Source organism: Oncorhynchus masou, chromosome 31 (assembly GCF_036934945.1).
Source record: "Oncorhynchus masou masou isolate Uvic2021 chromosome 31, UVic_Omas_1.1, whole genome shotgun sequence".
In the NCBI taxonomy this organism is placed as follows: Eukaryota; Metazoa; Chordata; class Actinopteri; order Salmoniformes; family Salmonidae; genus Oncorhynchus; species Oncorhynchus masou.
In genome coordinates, this window is record NC_088242.1 from 6,722,877 (window position 1) to 6,746,055 (window position 23,179).

The following is a 23,179-nucleotide window of genomic DNA, read 5'->3' on the forward strand; positions in this document are numbered from 1 at the left end:
ACAAGTCAATAACTCACAAGATGTTGAACACAAAATTTAAACCTTTGTATGTTGCAAAATGTGTATAATTCAAATGAACCATGTAGTTTAGTGATCCAGTTTAGACTGACATACAGTACTGTATATTTCAGAAAGATGGAGTCAGAAACATTTGAAGCAATAGAAAACCAAGACGAGACATTATACAGTTTCAACCAGATGACAAGTAGGTATACAGGTCACAAAGTAACTTAGGAGACTACACCAGACAACATATCCATTTCAATCATTCTGTAGAGGTGATGCCAGTCATTCATATGAACCTCTATAGATACATAGTCCCTGGACTGGGCTCAGGGTTACAGAGAGAGAGACAAAGACAGAGAGAGAGAGAGACAGAGAGAGAGACAGACAGAGAGAGACAGAGACAGAGACAGAGACAGACACCACAGTTTAAAATGATCATTTATTAAACTAATAGTTTGATGGTTGTAGTCATTAACAATCCCCCATATGAGGAAACTGAACTCAAACTTCACATCTCTCCAGTATAGGCTACTTATCCTAAAGAAGGATAAGCAAAACGCCACCGACAAGTGATTCAGATTCAGACAACCTTAATGTCCTCAGAGGCAATTCATGTGGCAGCAGTCATGAAACAGATCACATTTTAAAATAAATAGCAAAGGATATTTACAAGCAAATAGGCAGGATTTGATCAGTATGGTGGCTGTCAATGACTTTCAGTTCATCATCCCAGCTTTCTCCTAGATCAGCACTCCTACTCTGAGAAACGTTATGATCATGGCCTCCTGTCATCTCATACTATGGCTGTAGTTGGGAATCTTTTCATTGTCACTTGCTGAAGCCTTTGATAGCCATGGGGGTCCTGAAACCACACAACCCTGCCAGTCAGTCTGCCCTCCTCCCAGAGAGGGCCCAGACCTAGAGACACAAGACGGAGCACTAACGTGTCTCTTCACCCGCGTGGGGACCTTAACATCCAGTTTGGGTCGGAACCACCCCACAGTCCCTATGGGCCAGAACCATGGCCCTGTGCCGGACAGGTTTAGCGTCAGACAACAGGTCGGCCACAATGAGCGTTCGGAAGAGCGACATAAGGCAGATGCGGAGGCTCTGGTCACCTTCGGCAAGTGTGACCTTCCATGTTGAGCTCGTACAGATCCTTGGGGAGGAAGGATTCACAGAGGAGGAGGAGCACGTGGGGGACCAGGGTGAAGAGCACCTCCAGTTGTTAGAGAACCTCCTCAAGGTCTTGGAAGGTACGCTGGCACCACCTCCAGTCCAGGCCTCCTGTGGCGGACTGACCGGGCCTCTAACCCATCACCTCCTCATTCTGGGGGGGAGGATGAGAGAGAGACCTGGGGTCAAACAGCAACTCATAGACCCTATACAACACTGCTAGGAGTAGGGCTATTATAGCAGCTGTGCTCTTTCTGAAATGGTCCCCTCGATTCTCATCTCCTTCTCAACTGTATTGGAGGCTCCCAAGGTTCATCCCCTCTGACCTTCTCCAATGTGTTTCAAGAAGGTGAGGAGAGACGAAGCAAGGAATGGAGGAAAGACAAAGTGAGACGGAAGAAGCACACTGCCCAGCAGTGTCTCCTTTGAGGGTACTCCAGCTGGTCATATGTCAGAGGTAACTGGTGTCTCTGGTAGAGGATACACTTCAGTATCTCACTGACGAAGTGGCAGCAGCCCTCCTTGGGGACTGAGCCTGGAAACACTACCTCATTTACCCTCTTCATCATCTCTGCATCGTCAGCCTCAGCCTGCTTTGAGGTGGCCATAGAGGGGACAGTGGTGGTTGTGTCTGGGCTGGTGTTGAAGGAATTCTAAATTCCTCTGTATTGTTTCCCAATCAGAATTAAATACTCTGTCAATGCATTTGAAGGGTTTGTAAGACCCAATATTTTTATAAGAATGGACAGAGCCCTGGTCTTAAAAGTCAGGTAACAGCATTTAATTCAAGAGAATACTGGCCCAAAATACAAAGAACATTACATTTTAAAGAGAAGATAAAAATGACGTCATCAGTTCTCACACTCTCTCCGATCCACACAATAGCGCAGTGTCTTCAGGTCTGGAGATTGTCTCCTACTCCCCTCATAAAGCAAACGTTCCAATCTGTCTAAAAGATATCTTTTCCACTAATGGAACATAAAAAACATTCTTATCTGTCTAAAGAGATATACCCTCCTTCTCCCTTAAACCCACAAGGTACAGACAATTCATTCGTTTTACCTACATTTTCAGTCCTAGTTTAACCAAAAACTCATACATTTCATACCACAACATAATAGTATTAAAATTAATGGTTCTAATTTAAATGTATACATAATTAATAATTTCAACTATCATTTCCACCAACAGCTGGTCTCGGTGATCACCTGGCAGGTGCTGTCTAAAGATGAAGGATATATGGATAAAATCATCTGATAGATCAGGGGTGGGCAAACTTTTTGGCTCGAGGGCCACAACAGGATTTAGAAATTCAAAGGAGGAATGCATTTGGGGGGGGACCAATTGTTTGTTCAAATCAATTTGTGGGGGCTTCCCGAGTGGCGCAGTGGTCTAAGGCACTGCATCGCCAAGCTGGAAGCATTACTACATTACTACGGGTTCAATCCCAGGCTGTGCCGGAGCTGGCAGCGACCGCGAGACCGATGAGGCAGCGCACAATTGGCCCCAGCGTCGTCCAGGTTAGGGGAGGGTTTGCCCAGCCGGGATGTCCTTGTCCCATTGCACTGTAGTGACTCCTGTGGCGGGCTGGGTTCATGCTGACAAGGTGTAGGGGGGGTTCTCCTCTGACACTTTGGCTGGCTTCCAGGTTAAGTGGGCATTGTGTCAAGAAGCTTGGCTGGGTCATGTTTCGGAGGACGCCACGGTTATTTTTGAGTCTCGTGGGCCGGATTAAAGTACCTGGCAGGCATTAAAGTGCCTACCCCCCGGATACCCCCCCCCCCTACATGCACCAAAACATAAAACACAGTTCCACAAATAAGGTGCATGAAAACTAAAAGCTGCAGGAGAGTACCAGCTGTTCCAGACAACTGTCATCATGATTTGACGAATATCCACTTTGTTTGAAGCACTATGCAACAGTTGAACTAAATAAAATCTGTTTGGTTACATTCACATGTGTTTAATTTTGTTGCTCGATAAATCTTAATGGACCCAGTTTGTGAGAAATAGTTAAATGTTCAGTCACTCGCCCAATGATTACAGGACAGACCAATGTTAAGAAGGCTCATGCATTCAGAGGTTGTCTATCACAACCTCTAAATAGGTCAGAAGGGACTATTAAAAAGGTGTTGGCTATTTATGCAGTATTATCAAATCAAATCAAATCAAATTTATTTATATAGCCCTTCGTACATCAGCTGATATCTCAAAGTGCTGTACAGAAACCCAGCCTAAAACCCCAAACAGCAAGCAATGCAGGTGTAGAAGCACGGTGGCTAGGAAAACTCCCTAGAAAAGCCAAAACCTAGGAAGAAACCTAGAGAGGAACCAGGCTATGTGGGTGGCCAGTCCTCTTCTGGCTGTGCCGGGTAGAGATTATAACAGAACATGGCCAAGATGTTCAAATGTTCATAAATGACCAGCATGGTCGAATAATAATAAGGCAGAACAGTTGAAACTGGAGCAGCAGCACGGCCAGGTGGACTGGGGACAGCAAGGAGTCATCATGTCAAGTAGTCCTGGGGCATGGTCCTAGGGCTCAGGTCCTCCGAGAGAGAAGGAGAGAATTAGAGAACGCACACTTAGATTCACACAGGACACCGAATTGGACAGGAGAAGTACTCCAGATATAACAAACTGACCCCAGCCCCCCGACACATAAACTACTGCAGCATAAATACTGAAGGCTGAGACAGGAGGGGTCAGGAGACACTGTGGCCCCACCCGAGGACACCCCCGGACAGGGCCAAACAGGAAGGATATAACCCGCCAGTATTATAAACTGGGTGGTTATCAAATCAAATTTTATTTGTCACATACACATGGTTAGCAGATGTTAATGCGAGTGTAGCGAAATGCTTGTGCTTCTAGTTCCGACAATGCAGTAATAACCAACAAGTAATCTAACTAACAATTCCTAAACTACTGTCTTATACACAGTGTAAGGGGATAAAGAATATGTACATAAAGATTTATGAATAAGTGATGGTACAGAGCAGCATAGGCAAGATACAGTAGATGGTATCGAGTACAGTATATACATATGAGATGAGTATGTAAACAAAGTGGCATAGTTAGTGGCTAGAGATCCATGTATTACATAAGGATGCAGTCGATGATATAGAGTACAGTATATATACCTATGCATATGAGATGAATAATGTAGGGTAAGTAACAAGGTAGCATTGTTTAAAGTGGCTAGTGATATATTTACATTTCCCATCAATTCCCATTATTAAAGTGGCTGGAGTAGAGTCAGTGTCAGTGTGTTGGCAGCAGCCACTCAATGTTAGTGGTGGCTGTTTAACAGTCTGGCCTTGAGATAGAAGCTGTTTTTCAGTCTCTCGGTCCCAGCTTTGATGCACCTGTACTGACCTCGCCTTCTGGATGATAGCGGGGTGAACAGGCAGTGGCTCGGGTGGTAGATGTCCTTGATGATCTTTATGGCCTTCCTGTAACATCGGGTGGTGTAGGTGTCCTGGAGGGCAGGTAGTTTGCCCCCGGTGATGCGTTGTGCAGACCTCACTACCCTCTGGAGAGCCTTACGGTTGAGGGCGGAGCAGTTGCCGTACCAGGCGGTGATACAGCCCGCCAGGATGCTCTCGATTGTGCATCTGTAGAAGTTTGTGAGTGCTTTTGGTGACAAGCCGAATTTCTTCAGCCTCCTGAGGTTGAAGAGGCGTTGCTGCGCCTTCACGATGCTGTCTGTGTGAGTGGACCAATTCAGTTTGTGATGTGTATGCCGAGGAACTTAACTTGCTACTCTCTCCACTACTGTTCCATCGATGTTAGTGCCCTGAATGCTGTCAAACTCATTCCCCTGAGGGCCGAGAGTCAGCGAGTTTGGGTTTATTCTTCCAATTAAGACATTGGCAACCAGGTGAGGAGAGATCCTTACTAATTAGTGACCGTAATTCATCAAGCACAAGGGTGGAGCGGAAAAACTCCGCAGAAACTCTGCCCTCCTTGGAATGAGTCTTACATGGGGCAAGGCTATATTCGTGAATTGACTTCTGAACTTGTTATATAGGCTGTCAATGGCCTCAAGTTATTGATACAAACCTGAGAAATTAATTGTATTTATCACTGCGGACATATGTCAATAGTTAAGTTAAAGTGTGCTTTCGTGACAACTGAGTCGGAATAAAACAAGGTCAAAACAAGTCAGTGATCTTCAAGCCGGAACTTCTGAGCTCTAGAAAGATGCGTGAGGTCCCGAATTCCGAGTTGGATCACCTTTAAAAAATATTTTTCCCATTTGGAGCTCGTTTGTCCCAAGATCCCAGTTGTCGTGAAAGCACTGAAGTCCGAGTTCACAGTTGATGTGAACGCGACAAACGTCCAGACTTCAATCAATGACCTTCAGTCAGGAGCGCACTTTGGAACTGCAGGACTCTTTAGTAACCATGCAGACAATTGAAGTTCTGAAGTGAGTACTTTAAGTGTTTAAATAGGGCGTAATTAATCAAACTACTGCATAAGAGTATATTCATCGCCTATAGATGTGATAAGACTAAAGAGGTCAAGGGAACGCAGACAGTCGGGATAAGAAGGACTGCGGGTTGGCGCACGTTCAACAAAGTGGATATTCGTCAAATCATGATCGATGTATTGTAACAGGCCCACAATTTGGTTACCATTGTTCAATTTGGATATGTTTGGCTGTTTTCGCTGAATAACATTTCGAAATCATCCCCTTTCAGGTTTAGAATGAGTGACCGCAAATGCTAACTCCCATTTGTATAAACAGGTAGCATAGTTGGGATAGAGAAATCTGGGTTTGGAGGCATGTCGTTTTTAAAGGTGCACATGCAGAAATCGCTCCGACATTTTCTTGGTACAAACATTCTAATAGTTCGCCTAATGTCCGTTTTATTTGACTACATGCAAGCATGTTATGATAATCTACACTATTTAAAAAGTTGTGAAATATATTTTCCATTACCACATGTAAAAAAACGGTAGCCTAGATGAAAAAAAAACAACTAATTTGCTTACATGGTGAGATTATGGCCAAAAGAGCGAAATGTTTATTTGTCAAACGGCAGCCAAGCATTGATGATCATATCACCAGAATGAGACCCTATTTAGTATATTGCAACAAGGCATCAAGTTCATCACCTTGCACTTTCATCATAATTGATTGAATCGCTAGCCTAATAAACTGCATGCTTTCCCAACGAGTAGTAGTGGACGGACCAAACGACATGGCATTACTTGATTCCAAATTTACTTTGATTATGTTGGCTATTACATAAATATTTGCGCATAAAAGCATTTCCACTGACATTTCTCGCATAATTAATTTTACAGACAAAAAGATCGCACCTTGTCTAGCGTGTTTTGTCGACATTTAGAAAGTTTACCTACAAATGTTCTGTTTTCATCAGGCCTGTCATGTTGTTTTAATATGTACTTTACGCGCATAGAATGGTTGAAACCTGGTTTGTGACACTAACCTTTTTTAAATGTCCTGGTTGTTTGTGTGTTGTATTCCAGACAGGCCCTCTCCAGCCTGGATCCTACCCAGCAGCAGCAGCTCTTGGTCGCCGGGTCTGCGGTGGCCGTGGGCGGGCTGCTGACCTGCTATTACTGGGTGTATCAAGGCACGAAGACAAAGCGCATTCCAATAGGGGATGGGTGGTGGGGGGCAGGAGAGAAGCCTCAGTCAGAGGATGAGAAGGTTTTCCCCTTTCAGGTCCAGACTTCCGATGAAGAGATACAGGTAGGATAATAAGGGGGTGCAACTTTATATCAAGTTCATAGTTGCTGCAAGTCTTACTGTCAGTTTCTGGGCACTAACTGGTTCAATCCACTTTGTTTTAACTTAATTTGCCAACATATTGTGACATGGAATCTATGTGTAAAATACATTTAGATTGGAAAGAAGTAAACTGTTGTTTGAGGGTGAAATTTCAACCACAGGATTATGACATCATGATAACCACATTTCAACAGGCAATTGTATAAAATGTTTAATTTGTATATTTAGAACAATGTCAGATCATCATTTCTATACACTGTCGGGGAAAAAAACAATAGGCTGGACAGCACCTCCTGTTGGAGAATTGATGTATCAACAGCTACCCTTTGGTGTCCCATCCGGGGTATTATCCAAGCCCAGCCATTATATTTATCACAGACTATTACAAATGTTCTATCGTGAGAAGGATTGTTGTGAGATCTCCAGTTAAAAATGAAATAGATTCACTGTCGCTATTAAAGTCATTCCAAAGGGAAGGTGTAACAGAGCAAATGAAATGGGACCGTACTTTATCTCATACATCATCGATGAGACGATAATCGTGAGTAATAGTGACAAGTAGCAGGATCAATAGATACTAATATATACATGTAAACAGGATCAATAGATGGTAGTGGCAATCAATAATCAACAGCCGTTCAACAGACTAATACATTTAATCAATGATGATTTTAGCAGCAGTGTAAATTGTCTGAGCGTTTAGAGTCCGTGTGGATGGACAGAGCCCGTGTGGATGGACAGAGCCCGTGTGGATGGACAGAGCCCGTGTGGATGGACAGAGCCCGTGTGGATGGACAGAGCCCGTGTGGATGGACAGAGCCCGTGTGGATGGACAGAGCCCGTGTGGATGGACAGAGCCCGTGTGGATGGACAGAGCCCGTGTGGATGGACAGAGCCCGTGTGGATAGTCTGTGGGGGAGGGAGAACAGTATTTGTTAGCTGTTTGATAGTGTCATGGCCAGCAGATAGAAGTTGTTTTGGAGTCTGTTTGGCTGGGCCTTGATGCAACAGTACCCCCTGCTGGACGGGGAGCATGGAGAACAGTGATCCTCAACTGCAATCTTGGTCATTTGGTTCTATCAGATGAAGCACTGTGATAATACATTAATCTGTTGTATGAATAAACAAAATATCTGACATTGTCTTCCCAATTTGCAGTAATATACATTTCGGTAACAATTAAACCAAAAATCAGACATTGTTTTTCCATTGGAATTTGGTTGTACTTTTATATGGTTGACAGTGTAGTGAAAACACATTGGAAATTCAATTAACTTTTATCTTTTTGAGTGGGGGAGTATAAGGTTGTAATCTCATTGATCGTCTCATCTAAATATTATCCATGTTGAAATGACGTGGTGTGCCCAGTGAGTTATGGTTGAGTATCTTTTAATTTCATGTGTAAATCAAGGGAACATGTACCTTTGTGACCACAACAGGCCTAACACAGGTCTTCCTCCTCCTCCATCATCATCCTCCTCTACAGGACTTGTATGACCGTATTGAAAGGACCCGGTACACTGAACAACTGGAGGACACAGGCTTCCAGTACGGCTTCAACTCTACCTACCTGAAGAAGGTGGTCTCCCACTGGAGGCATCAATTTAACTGGAAGAAGCAGATTGCAATACTCAACAAGTATCCTCAATTCAAAACCAATATCGAGGGTTAGTAGGCCTTGATGATCACATCATGATCTTTATAGCGGCAGTTTCTGTCTCTCACTCTGTGTGGCATTTGTCAGACATAATCATTAAAGTCAGTTTAAATGTTGATATAAAGAATAAGACCTTTTATAAAAGGCTCATACATGCTTATAACAAGGTACCCCAATGTTTTACCCACTGCTCCCCGTCCTCTAACCCCTGACTCCTCTTCCTTCAGGATTGGATGTACACTTCATCCATGTGCGTCCACCTCACCGTGAGGGCCAGAGGGTGTTGCCTCTAATGCTGGTGCATGGCTGGCCTGGCTCTGTCTATGAGTTCTATAGGATCCTGCCCTTACTCACCAACTCGCTGGACAGTCTGGCTTTCGAAGTCATCTGCCCCTCCATCCCAGGATATGGCTTCTCCGAGGCCCCTCATAAGCAAGGTGAGGACTCGCTTATGTGGCATAAGCATTCTTTAAAGCAGGGGTGTCAAACTCATTCTGCCGCAGGGGCCTCATTCGGTCTTCGAGGTCCAAACGGCTGCACTGAAAAGGTGTTATATATTTATATATATACTCGCCGTCAATAACTGACAGCCTCGCTTTCATTTAGGTGAATATTAGTGAGCTGGACACAGTCAAGAAAGTGTACAAATGTACACTGAACAAACATCTGAATGCAACATGCAAAGGGTTGGTCCCATGTTTCATGAGCTGAAATAAAATTACCCAGGCATTTTTCATACGCACAAAAAGCTTTTTTCTGAGTGTTGTCCACAAATTACTTTACATCCCTGTGGCATATCAACTTACTGATTAAACAGCATGATCATTACACAGGTGCACCTTGTTCTGAGGACAATAGAAGGCCACTCTAAAATGTACAGTATTGTCACACAACTCAATGACACAGATGCCTCATGTTGTGAGGGTGTGTGTAATTGGCATGTTTGCTGCAGGATTGTCAACCAGGAATGGCCACCAGAGCTGTTGCCAGAGAATTGAATGTTCATTTCTCTACCATAAGCTGCCTCCAACATTGTTTTAGAGAATCTGGCGGTACATCCAACCTGCCTCACAACCACAGACCACCTGTAACCATGCCAGCCCAGGACCTCCACAACCGGCTTTTTCACCTGCGGGATTGTCTGAGACCAGCCACCCGGACAGCTGAATAAACTGTGGATTTCCACAACTGAAGAATTTCTGCACAAACTGCCAGAAACATCTCAGGAAGCTCATCTGCCCGTCGTCCCCAGGGTCTTGATCTGACTGCAGTTCGGCTTCGTAACTGACTTCAGAGAGCAAATGCTCATCTTCGATGGCCACTGGCACGCTGGAGAAGTGTGCTCTAAATGGATTAATCCAGGTTTCAACTGTTCCCAGGCAGATGGCAGACAGCTGCATGGTGTCGTGTTGGCGAGCGGTCTGCTAATGTCAACGTTGTGAACGGAATACCCCATGGTGGGGGTACGGTCAGTCATGAGCTGCGGACAACATTTGATGAGATCCTGAAGCCCATTGTCGTGCCATTCCTCCTCCACCATCACCACATGTTTCAGTATGATAATGCACGGCCCCATGTCTCAAGGATCTATACGCAATTTCTGCAAGCTGAAAATGTCCCAGTTCTTCCATAGCCTGCATACTCACCAGACCTATCAGCATGTTTGTGATGCTCTGGGTTGACGTGTACAACAGCATGTTCCAGTTGCCACCAATATCCAGTACTTTGTACAGTCATTGAAGAGGAGTTGGACAACATTCCAATCAACAGCCTGATCAACTCTTTTTTTATTTTATTAAATTAATTTTTATTTCACCTTTATTTAACCAGGTAGGCATGTTGAGAACAAGTTCTCATTTACAATTACTACCTGGCCAAGATAAAGCAAAGCATTTTGACACATACAACAACACAGTTACACATGGAGTAAAACAAACATACAGTCAATAATACAGTATCAACAAGTCTATATACGATGTGAGCAAATGAGGTGAGATAAGGGAGGTAAAGGCAAAAAAAGGCCATGGTGGCAAAGTAAATACAATATTGCAAGTAAAACACTGGAATGGTAGATTTGCAGTGGAAGAATGTGCCAAGTAGAAATAAAAATAATGGGGTGCAAAGGAGCAAAATAAATAAATACAGTAGGGAAAGAGGTAGTTGTTTGGGCTAAAATATAGTTGGGCTATGTACAGGTGCAGTAATCTGTGAGCTGCTCTGACAGCTGGTGCTTAAAGCTAGTGAGGGAGATAAGTGTTTCCAGTTTGAGATTTTTTGTAGTTCGTTCCAGTCATTGGCAGCAGAGAACTGGAAGGAGAGGCGGCCAAAGAAAGAATTGGTTTTGGGGGTGACTAGAGAGATATACCTGCTAGAGCGTGTGCTACAGGTGGGAGATGCTATGGTGACCAGCGAGCTGAGATAAGGGGGGGACTTTACCTAGCAGGGTCTTGCAGATGACATGGAGCCAGTGGGTTTGGCGACGAGTATGAAGCGAGGGCCAGCCAACGAGAGCGTACAGGTCGCAATGGTGGGTAGTATATGGGGCTTTTGGTGACAAAACGGATGGCACTGTGATAGACTGCATCCAATTTGTTGAGTAGGGTATTGAAGGCTATTTTGTAAATGACATCGCCGAAGTCAAGGATTGGTAGTATGGTCAGATTTACAAGGGTATGTTTGGCAGCATGAGTGAAGGATGCTTTGTTGCGAAATAGGAAGCCAATTCTAGGTTTAACTTTGGATTGGATATGTTTGATGTGGGTCTGGAAGGAGAGTTTACAGTCTAGCCAGACACCTAGGTATTTGTAGTTGTCCACGTATTCTAAGTCAGAGCCGTCCAGAGTAGTGATGTTGGACAGGCGGGCAGGTGCAGGCAGCGATCGGTTGAAGAGCATGCATTTAGTTTTACTTGTATTTAAGAGCAATTGGAGGCCACGGAAGGAGAGTTGTATGGCATTGAAGCTTGCCTGAAGGTTAGTTAACACAGTGTCCAAAGAAGGGCCAGAAGTATACATAATGGTGTCGTCTGCGTAGAGGTGGATCAGCGACTCACCAGCAGCAAGAGTGACATCATTGATGTATACAGAGAAGAGAGTCGGTCCAAGAATTGAACCCTGTGGCACCCCCATAGAGACTGCCAGAGGTCCGGACAATATGCCCTCCGATTTGACACACTGAACTCTATCAGAGAAGTAGTTTATGAACCAGGCGAGGCAATCATTTGAGAAACCAACGCTGTCGAGTCTGCCGATGAGGATGTGGTGATTGACCGTGTCGAAGGCCTTGGCCAGATCAATGAATACGGCTGCACAGTAATGGTTCTTATCGATGCGGTTAAGATATCGTTTAGGACCTTGAGCGTGGCTGAGGTGCACTCATGACCAGCTCTGAAACCAGATTGCATAGCAGAGAGGGTATGGTGAGATTTGAAATGGTCGGTAATCTGTTTGTTGACTTGGCTTTCGAAGACCTATAGATATCGGTCTGTAGCAGTTTGGTCGAGAGTGTGCCCCCCTTTGAAGGAGATGTGTCCCTACATTTATTTTTGTAAAGTTATTTGTGACCAATAAAAAGCGTGAGTTGGCACACACCAAGAGAAATACTTAGTTTAGAGGTGCTGAACGACGGTGAATGAACTAACTTTTGGTTCAACCGTAATGCATCATTTATGAGAGAGAGACTTAAATATATTTTTAAAGGTTTACGCGACCAACATATGCATATCTGTGTTCCCAGCCGTGTGAATTCCATATAGCAGGGCTTAGTGACTTTATTTAAACTAACTGATTTCTCTTTCATGAACTGTAACTCAGTAAAATCTTAAATTCTTGCATTTTGTGTTATGTTTTTGTTCAGTGTGGATCCATGATCATTTCTACACAGTTGTGATTTGGTTTTAGTCATTTTAAAGTATATCGAGTTTGTCCCCCCCCCACTTCGTTGGACTGATTGGACGAGGGATGTATGTTTGACACCCCAATTCTAAAGAACTGTGATGGCATAGACCAGTTTTTTTGCAAATGGCAATGTGTTCTGTCACTTTGTTTGTTGCAAGAATTTGAGCTGGACATTTCCATATATTCTGCTAAGTGACTCATTATGTATCTCTATCTGGTTCTATCAACTCCACACCACAGTAATACAGGGTTAGGTTACAGTAACCCCATCATGACAGGCTGGAGGAGTTGTAGAACCTAGAATAGCAATAAATATCCCACTAATACTGTTTCTTTTTTTTTATTAATCAAGCAAGGAGATTCAAGGTTTTGTTTTTGTTATTTTCTGATTGTGGTAATTCATCTTTTTGGCTTTTTAACCCAGCCCTATATAGTAAAGGTACTATTAGTTCACTATACTAGGAATAGATGAGTTACTAAGGGCTATAGTCTTCTGTGGTATAAAGTATCTGCTCTTCTGTGGTGTCCCTCCCTCCAGGGTTTAGCTCTCTGGCTGCAGCGAGGGTCTTCCACAAGCTGATGGAGCGTCTGGGTTTCTCAGAGTATTATCTGCAGGGAGGAGACTGGGGCTCAATCATCACTACTAACATGGCCCAGATGAAGCCAGAGTAAGAACAATTCTCCTCTTTTCTAGATAAGTGCACTTGCACATGCCCCTTCATGGATTTTAAAGAATATAATTGATGTAACCATTGGCTGGAGTGAGTTGCCAGCAGTGTCTAATCCATGAGGGGGCAAAACATGTAGATTTGTTGATCTGTTAGGTGGGAACAATAATGGTGGAAGCACCAGACCCTTCACATCTGCAAATATCGAAGGGTTAGGGTGGTGTATCCCGATCTCGCTCTTGGGGACTCCAAGGTGTGCACATTTGGGTGTTTGCTGTACAGCACTACACAGCTGATTTAACTCATCGAGATTGAGTATTTTGAATTCACTGTGTAGTGCTAGAGCAAAGAAGAACACAACGTGTTCCCCTTGTGGTCCCCAGGACTGAGTTTGGGAAACGCTAGGTCACGGGGACATTTAGTGTACACAGAATAACATGTCTTCAGAACATCAACACTGTAACCATCAAGCAGAAAGATTTCTCTGTTGGATGACCACATGTTATATATCTTCTCTTCCTGTGCTACTGTGTAGGTGTGTGAAGGGTCTCCACCTCAACATGTTAACTAGCAAACTGAGGGGGTTCGGTGTCCTGTTTTCAATCCTGATTGGCCGCTACCTGCCCTGGCTGGTTGGGTTCACCCGGGAGGATGTCAGGAGGTTGTTTGGTTCAGTAGGTTTCATGGAAAGGAACTTCTATGAGATCATCAGAGAGACTGGCTACCTGCACATCCAGGGCACCAAGCCAGACTCCGCTGGTGAGAATGTCATCACACAACTTTTTTACCTGATATTTCACCTGGCGTTTTGATGATCCACAACTCCCAGGCTTGTTGTTTGAGCATGAGACTGAATGGACTGCTTTGTTGGTCAGGTTTTACCATCGGTCTGTAGTACTCGTCACACCACCACACACACCTGGTGATATGCTTGATCCAGACTTGCTGCAGCTCTCTGTCCCCCTGATTGCTGAATCATTAACCCATATTTTTAACTTGATGTTTTATATCTGGTACTGGCACCAAGGTTTGGAAGACGGCCCATGTACTCCAACCTTCGAAGGTGGTGACCATTGTGCCCTAAATCATTATTGGCTTATTTCTAAACTTTCTTGCCAAGCTAAAGTATTAGAATCCTTGATTAAATCTCCGCTAAGATATTTTGTGTCTTTGAAATGTATTCTAAAATGTAAATAAGTTGGTTTAGACCAGGTCATAGCACTCTGCTGCATGACTAGTTATAAATGTGGTTCTTTATGGATGAAAGGCAACATTGTGCTGCTCTCTTCATTGACATGTCAAATGCTTTTGATACTGTTGATCACTCACTGCTAATTCAGAGGCTTTCCTCAATTGTCCTAGACTAGGCTGCATGTAAACAGGTTAAAAAATTACTTGACAGCCCTCAATGTTCTACTACACCGGCATGTGGAAGGGCTTGCAAACTATTATGGACTACAAAGAGAAGCGCAGCCGCGAGTTGCCCGGTGACATGAGCCTACCAGGCGCACTTAATGACTTCTATGCACGCGTCGAGGCAAGCAACGCTGAAGCATGCATGAGAGCACTAGCTGTTTCGGATGACTGTAATCACGCTATCAGTAGCCGATGTGGGTAAGCCCTTTAAACAGGTCAACATATCAGGACGTGTACTCCGAGTATGCGCTGACATTTTCAACCTCTCCCTGACCGAGTCTGTAATACCAACATGTTTCAAGCAGACCGCCATAGTCCCTGTGTCCAAGAACACCAAGGTAACCTGCCTAAATGACTATTGACCCGTAGCACTCAAGTCTGTAGCCATGAAGTGCTTTGAAAGGCTGGTCATGGCTCACATCAACACCATTATCCCAGAAACCTTACACACAGATCCACAGATGACAGTCTTTATTGTACTCCACACTGCACTTTCTGGACAAAAGGATCACCTATGTGAGAATGCTATTCATTGACTACAGCTCCCAAAGCATATCACTGAGCTAAGGATCCTGGGACTAAACACCTCCCTCTGCAACTGGATCCTAGACCTCCTGATGGGCTGCCCCCAGGTGGTAAGGATAAGCAACAATACATCGCCCATGCTGATCCTAGACAGGAGCCCCACAGGGGTGCATGCTCAGTCCCTTCCTGTACTCCCTGTTCACTCATGACTGCACGGCCAACACCATCATCAAGTTTGCTAATGACAACAGCGGTAGGCCTGATCACTGACAACGAAGAGACAGTCTATAGGGAGGTCAGACACCTGGCAGTGTGGTGCCAGGACAACAACCTCTCCGTCAATGTGATCAAGGCGACTGAGATAATCGTGGCTACAGGAAAAGGAGGGCTGACCACACCCCCATTCTCATCGACGGGGCTGCAGTGGAGCAGGCTGAGAGCTTCAAACTACCATGGTCCAAACACACCAAGACAGTTGTGAAGAGGGCACGACAACACCCATTCCCCCTCAGCAGACTGAAAAGATTGATGGTGCTGATGTGAGCCAAGAACAGCCTTTGAAAGCACTTCATGGCTACAAATCTTGAGTGCTCCGGGTCGTTAGTCATTTATGCAGGTTACCTTGGCCTTTCTTGGGCACAGGGACTGTGGTAATCTGCCTGAAACGTGTAGTTATTACAGACTCTGTCAGGGAGAGGTTGAAAATGGCAGGTTAGACACTTGCCAGTTGGTCAGCACATGCTCGGAGTACACGTCCTGCTAATCCGTCTGGCCCTGTGGCCTTGTGAATGTTGACCTGTTTTTAAAGGTCTACTCACATCGGCTATGGAGAGCATGATCACAGTCGTCTGGAACAGCTGGTGCTCTCATGCAGCTTTTGTTCCACAAATAAGGTCCATCTTCAAAATGGTCTTACATTTTATGTTTTGGGCATTTTATGTTTTGGGCAATTCAGAAAGCTGAGTGATGACCTTACTACAGATTAATGTTTTTTATTATTGTTTTTCTTTCTTTTTGGGGTTTGTATTTTGTGTGTATTGTATATATTTCAGGGCTGTAAAAGAGACCATGGTTTCAGTATGACTCCCTGGTAAAATAAATAAATGCAAGGACACACAGACCTCTGATAGTTTAGCTGTAGTTGTCGTACTAATCATATTGTGAAATGTCTCCCCCTGCAGGTTGTGGAGTGAATGACTCTCCAGTAGGCCTGGCTGCTTACATACTGGAGAAGTTCTCCACCTGGACTGACTTCAACAACAGGGACTTGGAAGATGGGGGGCTGGAGAGGTACAAGCTACAGTTCAGCCGGTTTACTTTGGGTTGTGAGTGTAGAAATATATACTTTTTAGGGGGTAAATATATTGCAGTCCCATCAATTACTCTTAATCAAATGATGGTCAGATCTGCCAAAAATGTAGGGGAAACTTTCAATACAACTTTATTTGTCCCAGCAAAACAATGAACCTATTCTATTTGCATGAACATGTTGCCTTGGTAGCATCCATTCACAGTCCAATTCACATGTTGCCTTGATAGCATCCATTCAGTCCTATTCACATGTTGCCTTGGTAGCATCCATTCACAGTCCTATTCACATGTTGCCTTGGTAGCATCCATTCACAGTCCTATTCACATGTTGCCGTGGTAGCATCACATGTTGCCGTGGTAGCATCCATTCACAGTCCAATTCACATGTTGCCTTGATAGCATCCATTCACAGTCCTATTCACATGTTGCCTTGGTAGCATCCATTCACAGTCCTATTCACATGTTGCCTTGGTAGCATCCATTCACAGTCCTATTCACATGTTGCCGTGGTAGCATCCATTCACAGTCCTATTCACATGTTGCCGTGGTAGCATCCATTCACAGTCCTATTCACATGTTGCCTCACAGTCCTATGACAGCAAATGGGACAAACTGAAACAGGGACTTCCTGGGTTGTATTTACTCGTGCAAACAATAGAGAATTGGAAAATGAATAAAACCCTTTTTTTTTATTTGTTATACCCCTTTTTCGTGGTATCCAATTGTTTTGTAGCTACTATCTTGTCTCATTGCTACAACTCCCGTACGGGCTCGGGAGAGACGAAGGTTGAAAGTCATGCGTCCTCCGATACACAACCCTACCCTACCGCACTGCTTCTTAACACAGTGCACATCCAACCCGGAACCCAGCCGCACCAATGTGCTGGAGGAAACATTGTGTACCTGGCAACCTTAGTTTGCGTGCACTGCACCCGTCCCGCCACAGGAGTCGCTGGTGCGCGATAAGACAAGGACATCCCTACTGGACGACGCTAGGCCAATTGTGCGTCGCCCCACGGACCTCCCGGTCGCGGCCGGTTACGACAGAACCTGGGCGCGAACCCAGAGTCTCTGATGGCACAGCTGGCGCTGCGGTACAGCGCCCCGAACCACTACGCCACCCGGGAGGCCCCAAACCCAGGGCTGTTGATTGGTTCATTGAGAGAGCCTGGTTCCTGTCTTCTAGGAAGTTCACCCTGGACGACCTGCTGACCAACATCATGATCTACTGGACCACCGGCTCCATCGTGTCCTCCATGAGGTTCTACAAGGAGAACTTAAAGACCAACATTGACAACAGACTGGATAATAAGTGAGTTTGTATGTGTGGTGGCATAGTTCTCCAGTATGACACGGGCTGTTCCTACAGGGTCTGTCCATTTAATATGACACAGGCTGTTCCTACAGGGCCTGTCCATTTGATATGACACGGGCTGTTCCTACAGGGTCTGTCCATTTAATATGACACAGGCTGTTCCTACAGGGCCTGTCCATTTGATATGACACAGGCTGTTCCTACAGGGCCTGTCCATTTGATATGACACGGGCTGTTCCTACAGGGTCTGTCCAGTTTAATATGACACAGGCTGTTCCTACAGGGCCTGTCCATTTGATATGACACGGGCTGTTCCTACAGGGTCTGTCCCTTTAATATGACCTGGGCTGTTCCTACAGGGCCTGTCCAGTTTAATATGACATGGGCTGTTCCTACAGGGTCTGTCCAGTTTAATATGACATGGGCTGTTCCTACAGGGCCTGTCCAGTTTAATATGACACGGGCTGTTCCTACAGGGCCTGTCCAGTTTAATATGACATGGGCTGTTCCTACAGGGTCTGTCCAGTTTAATATGACATGGGCTGTTCCTACAGGGCCTGTCCATTTGATATGACACGGGCTGTTCCTACAGGGTCTGTCCAGTTTAATATGACACGGGCTGTTCCTACAGGGCCTGTCCAGTTTAATATGACACGGGCTGTTCCTACAGGGCCTGTCCAGTTTAATATGACCTGGGCTGTTCCTACAGGGCCTGTCCAGTTTAATATGACATGGGCTGTTCCTACAGGGTCTGTCCAGTTTAATATGACATGGGCTGTTCCTACAGGGCCTGTCCATTTGATATGACACGGGCTGTTCCTACAGGGTCTGTCCAGTTTAATATGACATGGGCTGTTCCTTCAGGGTCTGTCCAGTTTAATATGACATGGGCTGTTCCTACAGGGTCTGTCCATTTTTAATATGACCTGGGCTGTTCCTACAGGGCCTGTCCAGTTTAATATGACACGGGCTGTTCCTACAGGGCCTGTCCAGTTTAATATGACACGGGCTGTTCCTACAGGGCCTGTCCAGTTTAATATGACCTGGGCCGTTCCTACAGGGTCTGTCCAGTTTAATATGACATGGGCTGTTACTACAGGGCCTGTCCAGTTTAATATGACATGGGCTGTTCCTACAGGGCCTGTCCATTTGATATGACACGGGCTGTTCCTAAAAAAACAATAAGACACTATTATAATACATGCCAAGGGACGTATAGTACATTTTGTAGTTTTATGTGATCCTTGTGGGACTTGAACACATGATCATTCTTGCTTTGTTTTATGATAACAGGCTCCCAATAATGAGATGTTGTAGGTGGTTGTTTTCCACCTACTTTAGTTGAATGCAATGATTGTGAGACAACTGTCTTATGACTAAAAATGTAAATGTGGTGTTTGTTAACCTGTCTCGTGTCCTCAGCACGGGGGTGTATGTGCCTACAGGTCTGGCGGCGTTCCCCAACGAGGTAAGGCACGTGCCCCAGTCGTGGGCCAGAGACAGGTTCAGGAACATCTACTCCTACTCTTACATGCCCCGAGGAGGCCACTTCGCTGCCTTCGAGGAGCCACAGCTCCTGGCTGACGACCTGCTGCAGTTTGTGAAGAAGGTGGAGAAGGTGGAGAGTTGATGGATACATTAGGTCGACTCCACTCCTGCCAAGTGCCTGGAAGAAAAACCAGCAGGACTGCAGAACGTGATGACACTACAGCTTGGAATTGTAGCTTTACACTAAAAACATTTAAATGTTAATCTAAGATAAAAAATCAGAAGCACTGTCTGATTATCAGGTAAATACTTGGTCAATCAGTGATGTTAACACTGCAATATGATCATGCTCAGTGATTGTGTTGGTGTAATATTAAGGCTATACAGTCAACATAATGGACCAATACTGTAATAATGAAATGATCAGCACTTTAATACAGATGTCTTGACATTGATAACAAATGTCTTCCAGATTGCAAAAAAAACTTTGTGAAAGATGTCTGTTCTTGTCTTGTTGCAATAATGCGACAGGGTGATCAATGCTCCTGTGGTAGCCCAGTGGTTAGAGCGTTGGACTAGTAACTGGAAGGTTGTGAGTTCAAACCCCTGAGCTGACAAGGTACAAATCTGTCGTTCTGCCCCTGAACAGGCAGTTAACCCACTGTACCCAGGCCGTCTTTGAAAATAAGAATTTGTTCTAAACTGACTTGCCGATTTAAATAAAAGGTAAAATAACAAAAATACTGCTATAGTATACTACTGCTGTCCTGGGCCATATGAACAAAAAGCCAGGATAAAATTTAATAATACATTGATAAGATGAACGTACAGCACAGTTTAAAATGATCATTTAAACCAATAGTTTGATGGTTGTAGTCATTAACAATCTCCCATATGAGGAAACTGAACTCAAACTTCACATCTCTCCAGTATAGGCTACTTATCCTAAAGAACGATAAGCAAAACGCCACCAATAAGTGATTCAGATTCAGACAACATTAATGTCCTCAGAGGCAATTCATGTGGCAGCAGTCATAAAACAGAACACATTTTAAAATAAATAGCAAAGGATATTTACAAGCAAATAGGCAGGATTTGATCAGTATGGTGGCTGTCAATGACTTTCAGTTCATCATACCAGCTTTCTCCTAGATCAGCACTCCTACTCTGAGAAACGTTATGATCATGGCCTCCTGTCATCTCATACTATGGCTGTAGTTGGGAATCTTTTCATTGTCACTTGCTGAAGCCTTTGATAGCCATGGGGGTCCTGAAACCACACAACCCTGCCAGTCAGTCTGCCCTCCAGAACCATGGCCCTGTGCGGCAGATGCGGAGGCTCTGGTCACCGTCGGCAAGTGTGACCTCGTACAGATCCTTGGGGAGGAAGGATTCACAGAGGAGGAGGAGCACGTGGGGGACCAGGGTGAAGAGCACCTCCAGTTGTTAGAGAACCTTCTCTAGGTCTTGGAAGGTACGCTGGCACCACCTCCAGTCCAGGCCTCCTGTGGCGGACTGACCGGGCCTCTAACCCATCACCTCCTCATTCTGGGGGGGTGAGAGAGAGACCTGGGGTCAAACAGCAACTCATAGACCCTATACAACACTGCTAAGAGTAGGGCTATTATAGCAGCTGTGCTCTTTCTGAAATGGTCCCCTCGATTCTCAACTGTTTTTTATTTTATTTTAATTTTACCTTTATTTAACCAGGCAAGTCAGTTAAGAACAAATTCTTATTTTCATTGATGGCCTGGGAACAGTGGGTTAACTGCCTGTTCAAGGGCAGAATGACAGATTTGTACCTTGTCAGCTTGGGGGTTTGAACTCACAACCTTTCGGTTACTAGTCCAACGCTCTAACCACTAGGCTACCCTGCCGCCCCTTCTCAACTGTATTGGAGGCTCCCAAGGTTCATCCCCTCTGACCTTCTCCAATGTGTTTCAAGAAGGTGAGGAGAGACGAAGCAAGGAATGGAGGAAAGACAAAGTGAGACGGAAGAAGCACACTGCCCAGCACTCACCTGCATGGCAGCTGGCTGTCTCCTTTGAGGGTACTCCAGCTGGTCATATGTCAGAGGTAACTGGTGTCTCTGGTAGAGGATACACTTCAATATCTCACTGACGAAGTGGCAGCAGCCCTCCTTGGGGACTGAGCCTGTAAACACTACCTCATTTACCCTCTTCATCATCTCTGCATCGTCAGCCTCAGCCTGCTTTGAGGTGGCCATAGAGGGGACAGTGGTGGTTGTGTCTGGGCTGGTGTTGAAGGAATTCTAAATTCCTCTGTATTGTTTCCCAATCAGAATTAAATACTCTGACAATGCATTCGAAGGGTTTGTAAGACCCAATATTTTTATAAGAATGGACAGAGCCCTGGTCTTAAAAGTCAGGTAACAGCATTTAATTCAAGAGAGTACTGGCCCAAAATACAAAGAACATTACATTTTAAAGAGAAGATAAAAATGACATCATCAGTTCTCACACTCTCTCAGATCCACACACTAGCGCAGTGTCTTCAGGTCTGGAGATTGTCTCCTACTCCCCTCATAAAGCAAACGTTCCAATCTGTCTAAAAGATATACTCTTCTCCACTAATGGAACATAAAAAACATTCTTATCTGTCTAAAGAGATATACCCTCCTTCTCCCTTAAACCCGCAAGGTACAGACAATTCATTCGTTTTACCTACATTTGCAGTCCTAGTTTAACCAAAAACTCATACATTTCATACCACAACATAATAGTATTAAAATTAATGGTTCTAATTTAAATGTATACATAATGAATCATTTCAACTATAATTTCCAACAACAGCTGGTCTCGGTGATCACCTGGCAGGTGCTGTCTAAAGATGAAGGATATATGGATAAAATCATCTGATAGATCAGGGGTGGGCAAACTTTTTGGCTCGAGGGCCACAACAGGATTTAGAAATTCAAAGGAGGAACGCATTTGGGGGGGGGACGACCAATTGTTTGTTCAAATCAATTTGTGGGGGCTTCCCGAGTGGCGCAGTGGTCTAAGGCACTGCATCGCCAAGCTGGAAGCTTTACTACATTACTACGGGTTCAATCCCAGGCTGTGCCGGAGCTGGCAGCGACCCGAGACCGATGAGGCAGCGCACAATTGTCCCAGCGTCGTCCAGGTTAGGGGAGGGTTTGCCCAGCCGGGATGTCCTTGTCCCATTGCACTGTAGTGACTCCTGTGGCGGGCTGGGTTCATGCATGAAAACTAAAAGCTGCAGGAGAGCACCAGCTGTTCCAGACAACTGTCATCATGATTTGACGAATATCCACTTTGTTTGAACGTCCGCCGCCAATCCGCCGACCTTCTATCCCGACTGGCTGCCGTTCCATTGACCTCTTTAGTCTTAACCACATCTATAGGCGAAGAATATACTCTTACTCAATGGTTTGATTAAATACGCCCTATTTATCCACGTAAAGTACTCTGCTGCTAGTATAACTTTAGACCCTCTGCACACATCAACAGTCACCCTCGAAGCATCGTTTCCCATTGCTCCACAAAAGCCGCGGCCCTTGCAGAGCAAGTGACGTCACCGATTGAAACGCTATTTACCGCGCACCGCTAACTAGCTAGCCATTTCACATCCGTTACACTAGGGAGTGTAAAATGGTCAGGAGGGTTACACTAACTTGCCTCGCAGTAGCTAGCAAGTTTACCAACTACAGTTTAATCGCAACGAAAATTGTTTGAATGACGAGACTGAGGCATTGACGCGAGGAACCAGTCTTGTTCAGTTCATTGCAATACCTCCGGGTATCTCAAGCACACCGTAAAAACACTCGCGTTGCAGTAATTAACATTTACCAACAGATGGCATCACTGTCGTCTTACACTCTTAACAAACTAATTGCATTTTGTTGGTCATTTCCAATGTGTGGTGCATATATTTGTATGTGTTGATGGCTCCAGAAATGGTAGGAAGGTAACC

The 23,179-nt window shown here is 44.8% G+C and overlaps 1 protein-coding gene and 1 pseudogene across 1 annotated transcript; one reads left to right on the forward strand and one right to left on the reverse strand.

Annotated features, from left to right (window-relative positions):
* Positions 1 to 834: 834 nt before the first annotated feature.
* On the reverse strand, positions 835 to 1,790 carry LOC135524883 (MAD2L1-binding protein-like; annotated as a pseudogene).
* Positions 1,791 to 5,535: 3,745 nt separating this feature from the next.
* Positions 5,536 to 20,758, forward strand: LOC135523371 (epoxide hydrolase 1-like). The gene is made up of 9 exons (XM_064950001.1): positions 5,536 to 5,614; positions 6,685 to 6,910; positions 8,436 to 8,616; positions 8,834 to 9,043; positions 13,041 to 13,170; positions 13,706 to 13,929; positions 16,293 to 16,401; positions 17,609 to 17,734; positions 19,160 to 20,758. The coding sequence occupies exons 1-9, from the start codon at positions 5,541 to 5,543 to the stop codon at positions 19,365 to 19,367; spliced, it is 1,488 nt and encodes a 495-aa protein (XP_064806073.1). The 5' UTR covers positions 5,536 to 5,540; the 3' UTR covers positions 19,368 to 20,758.
* The last annotated feature ends 2,421 nt before the right edge of the window (positions 20,759 to 23,179 follow it).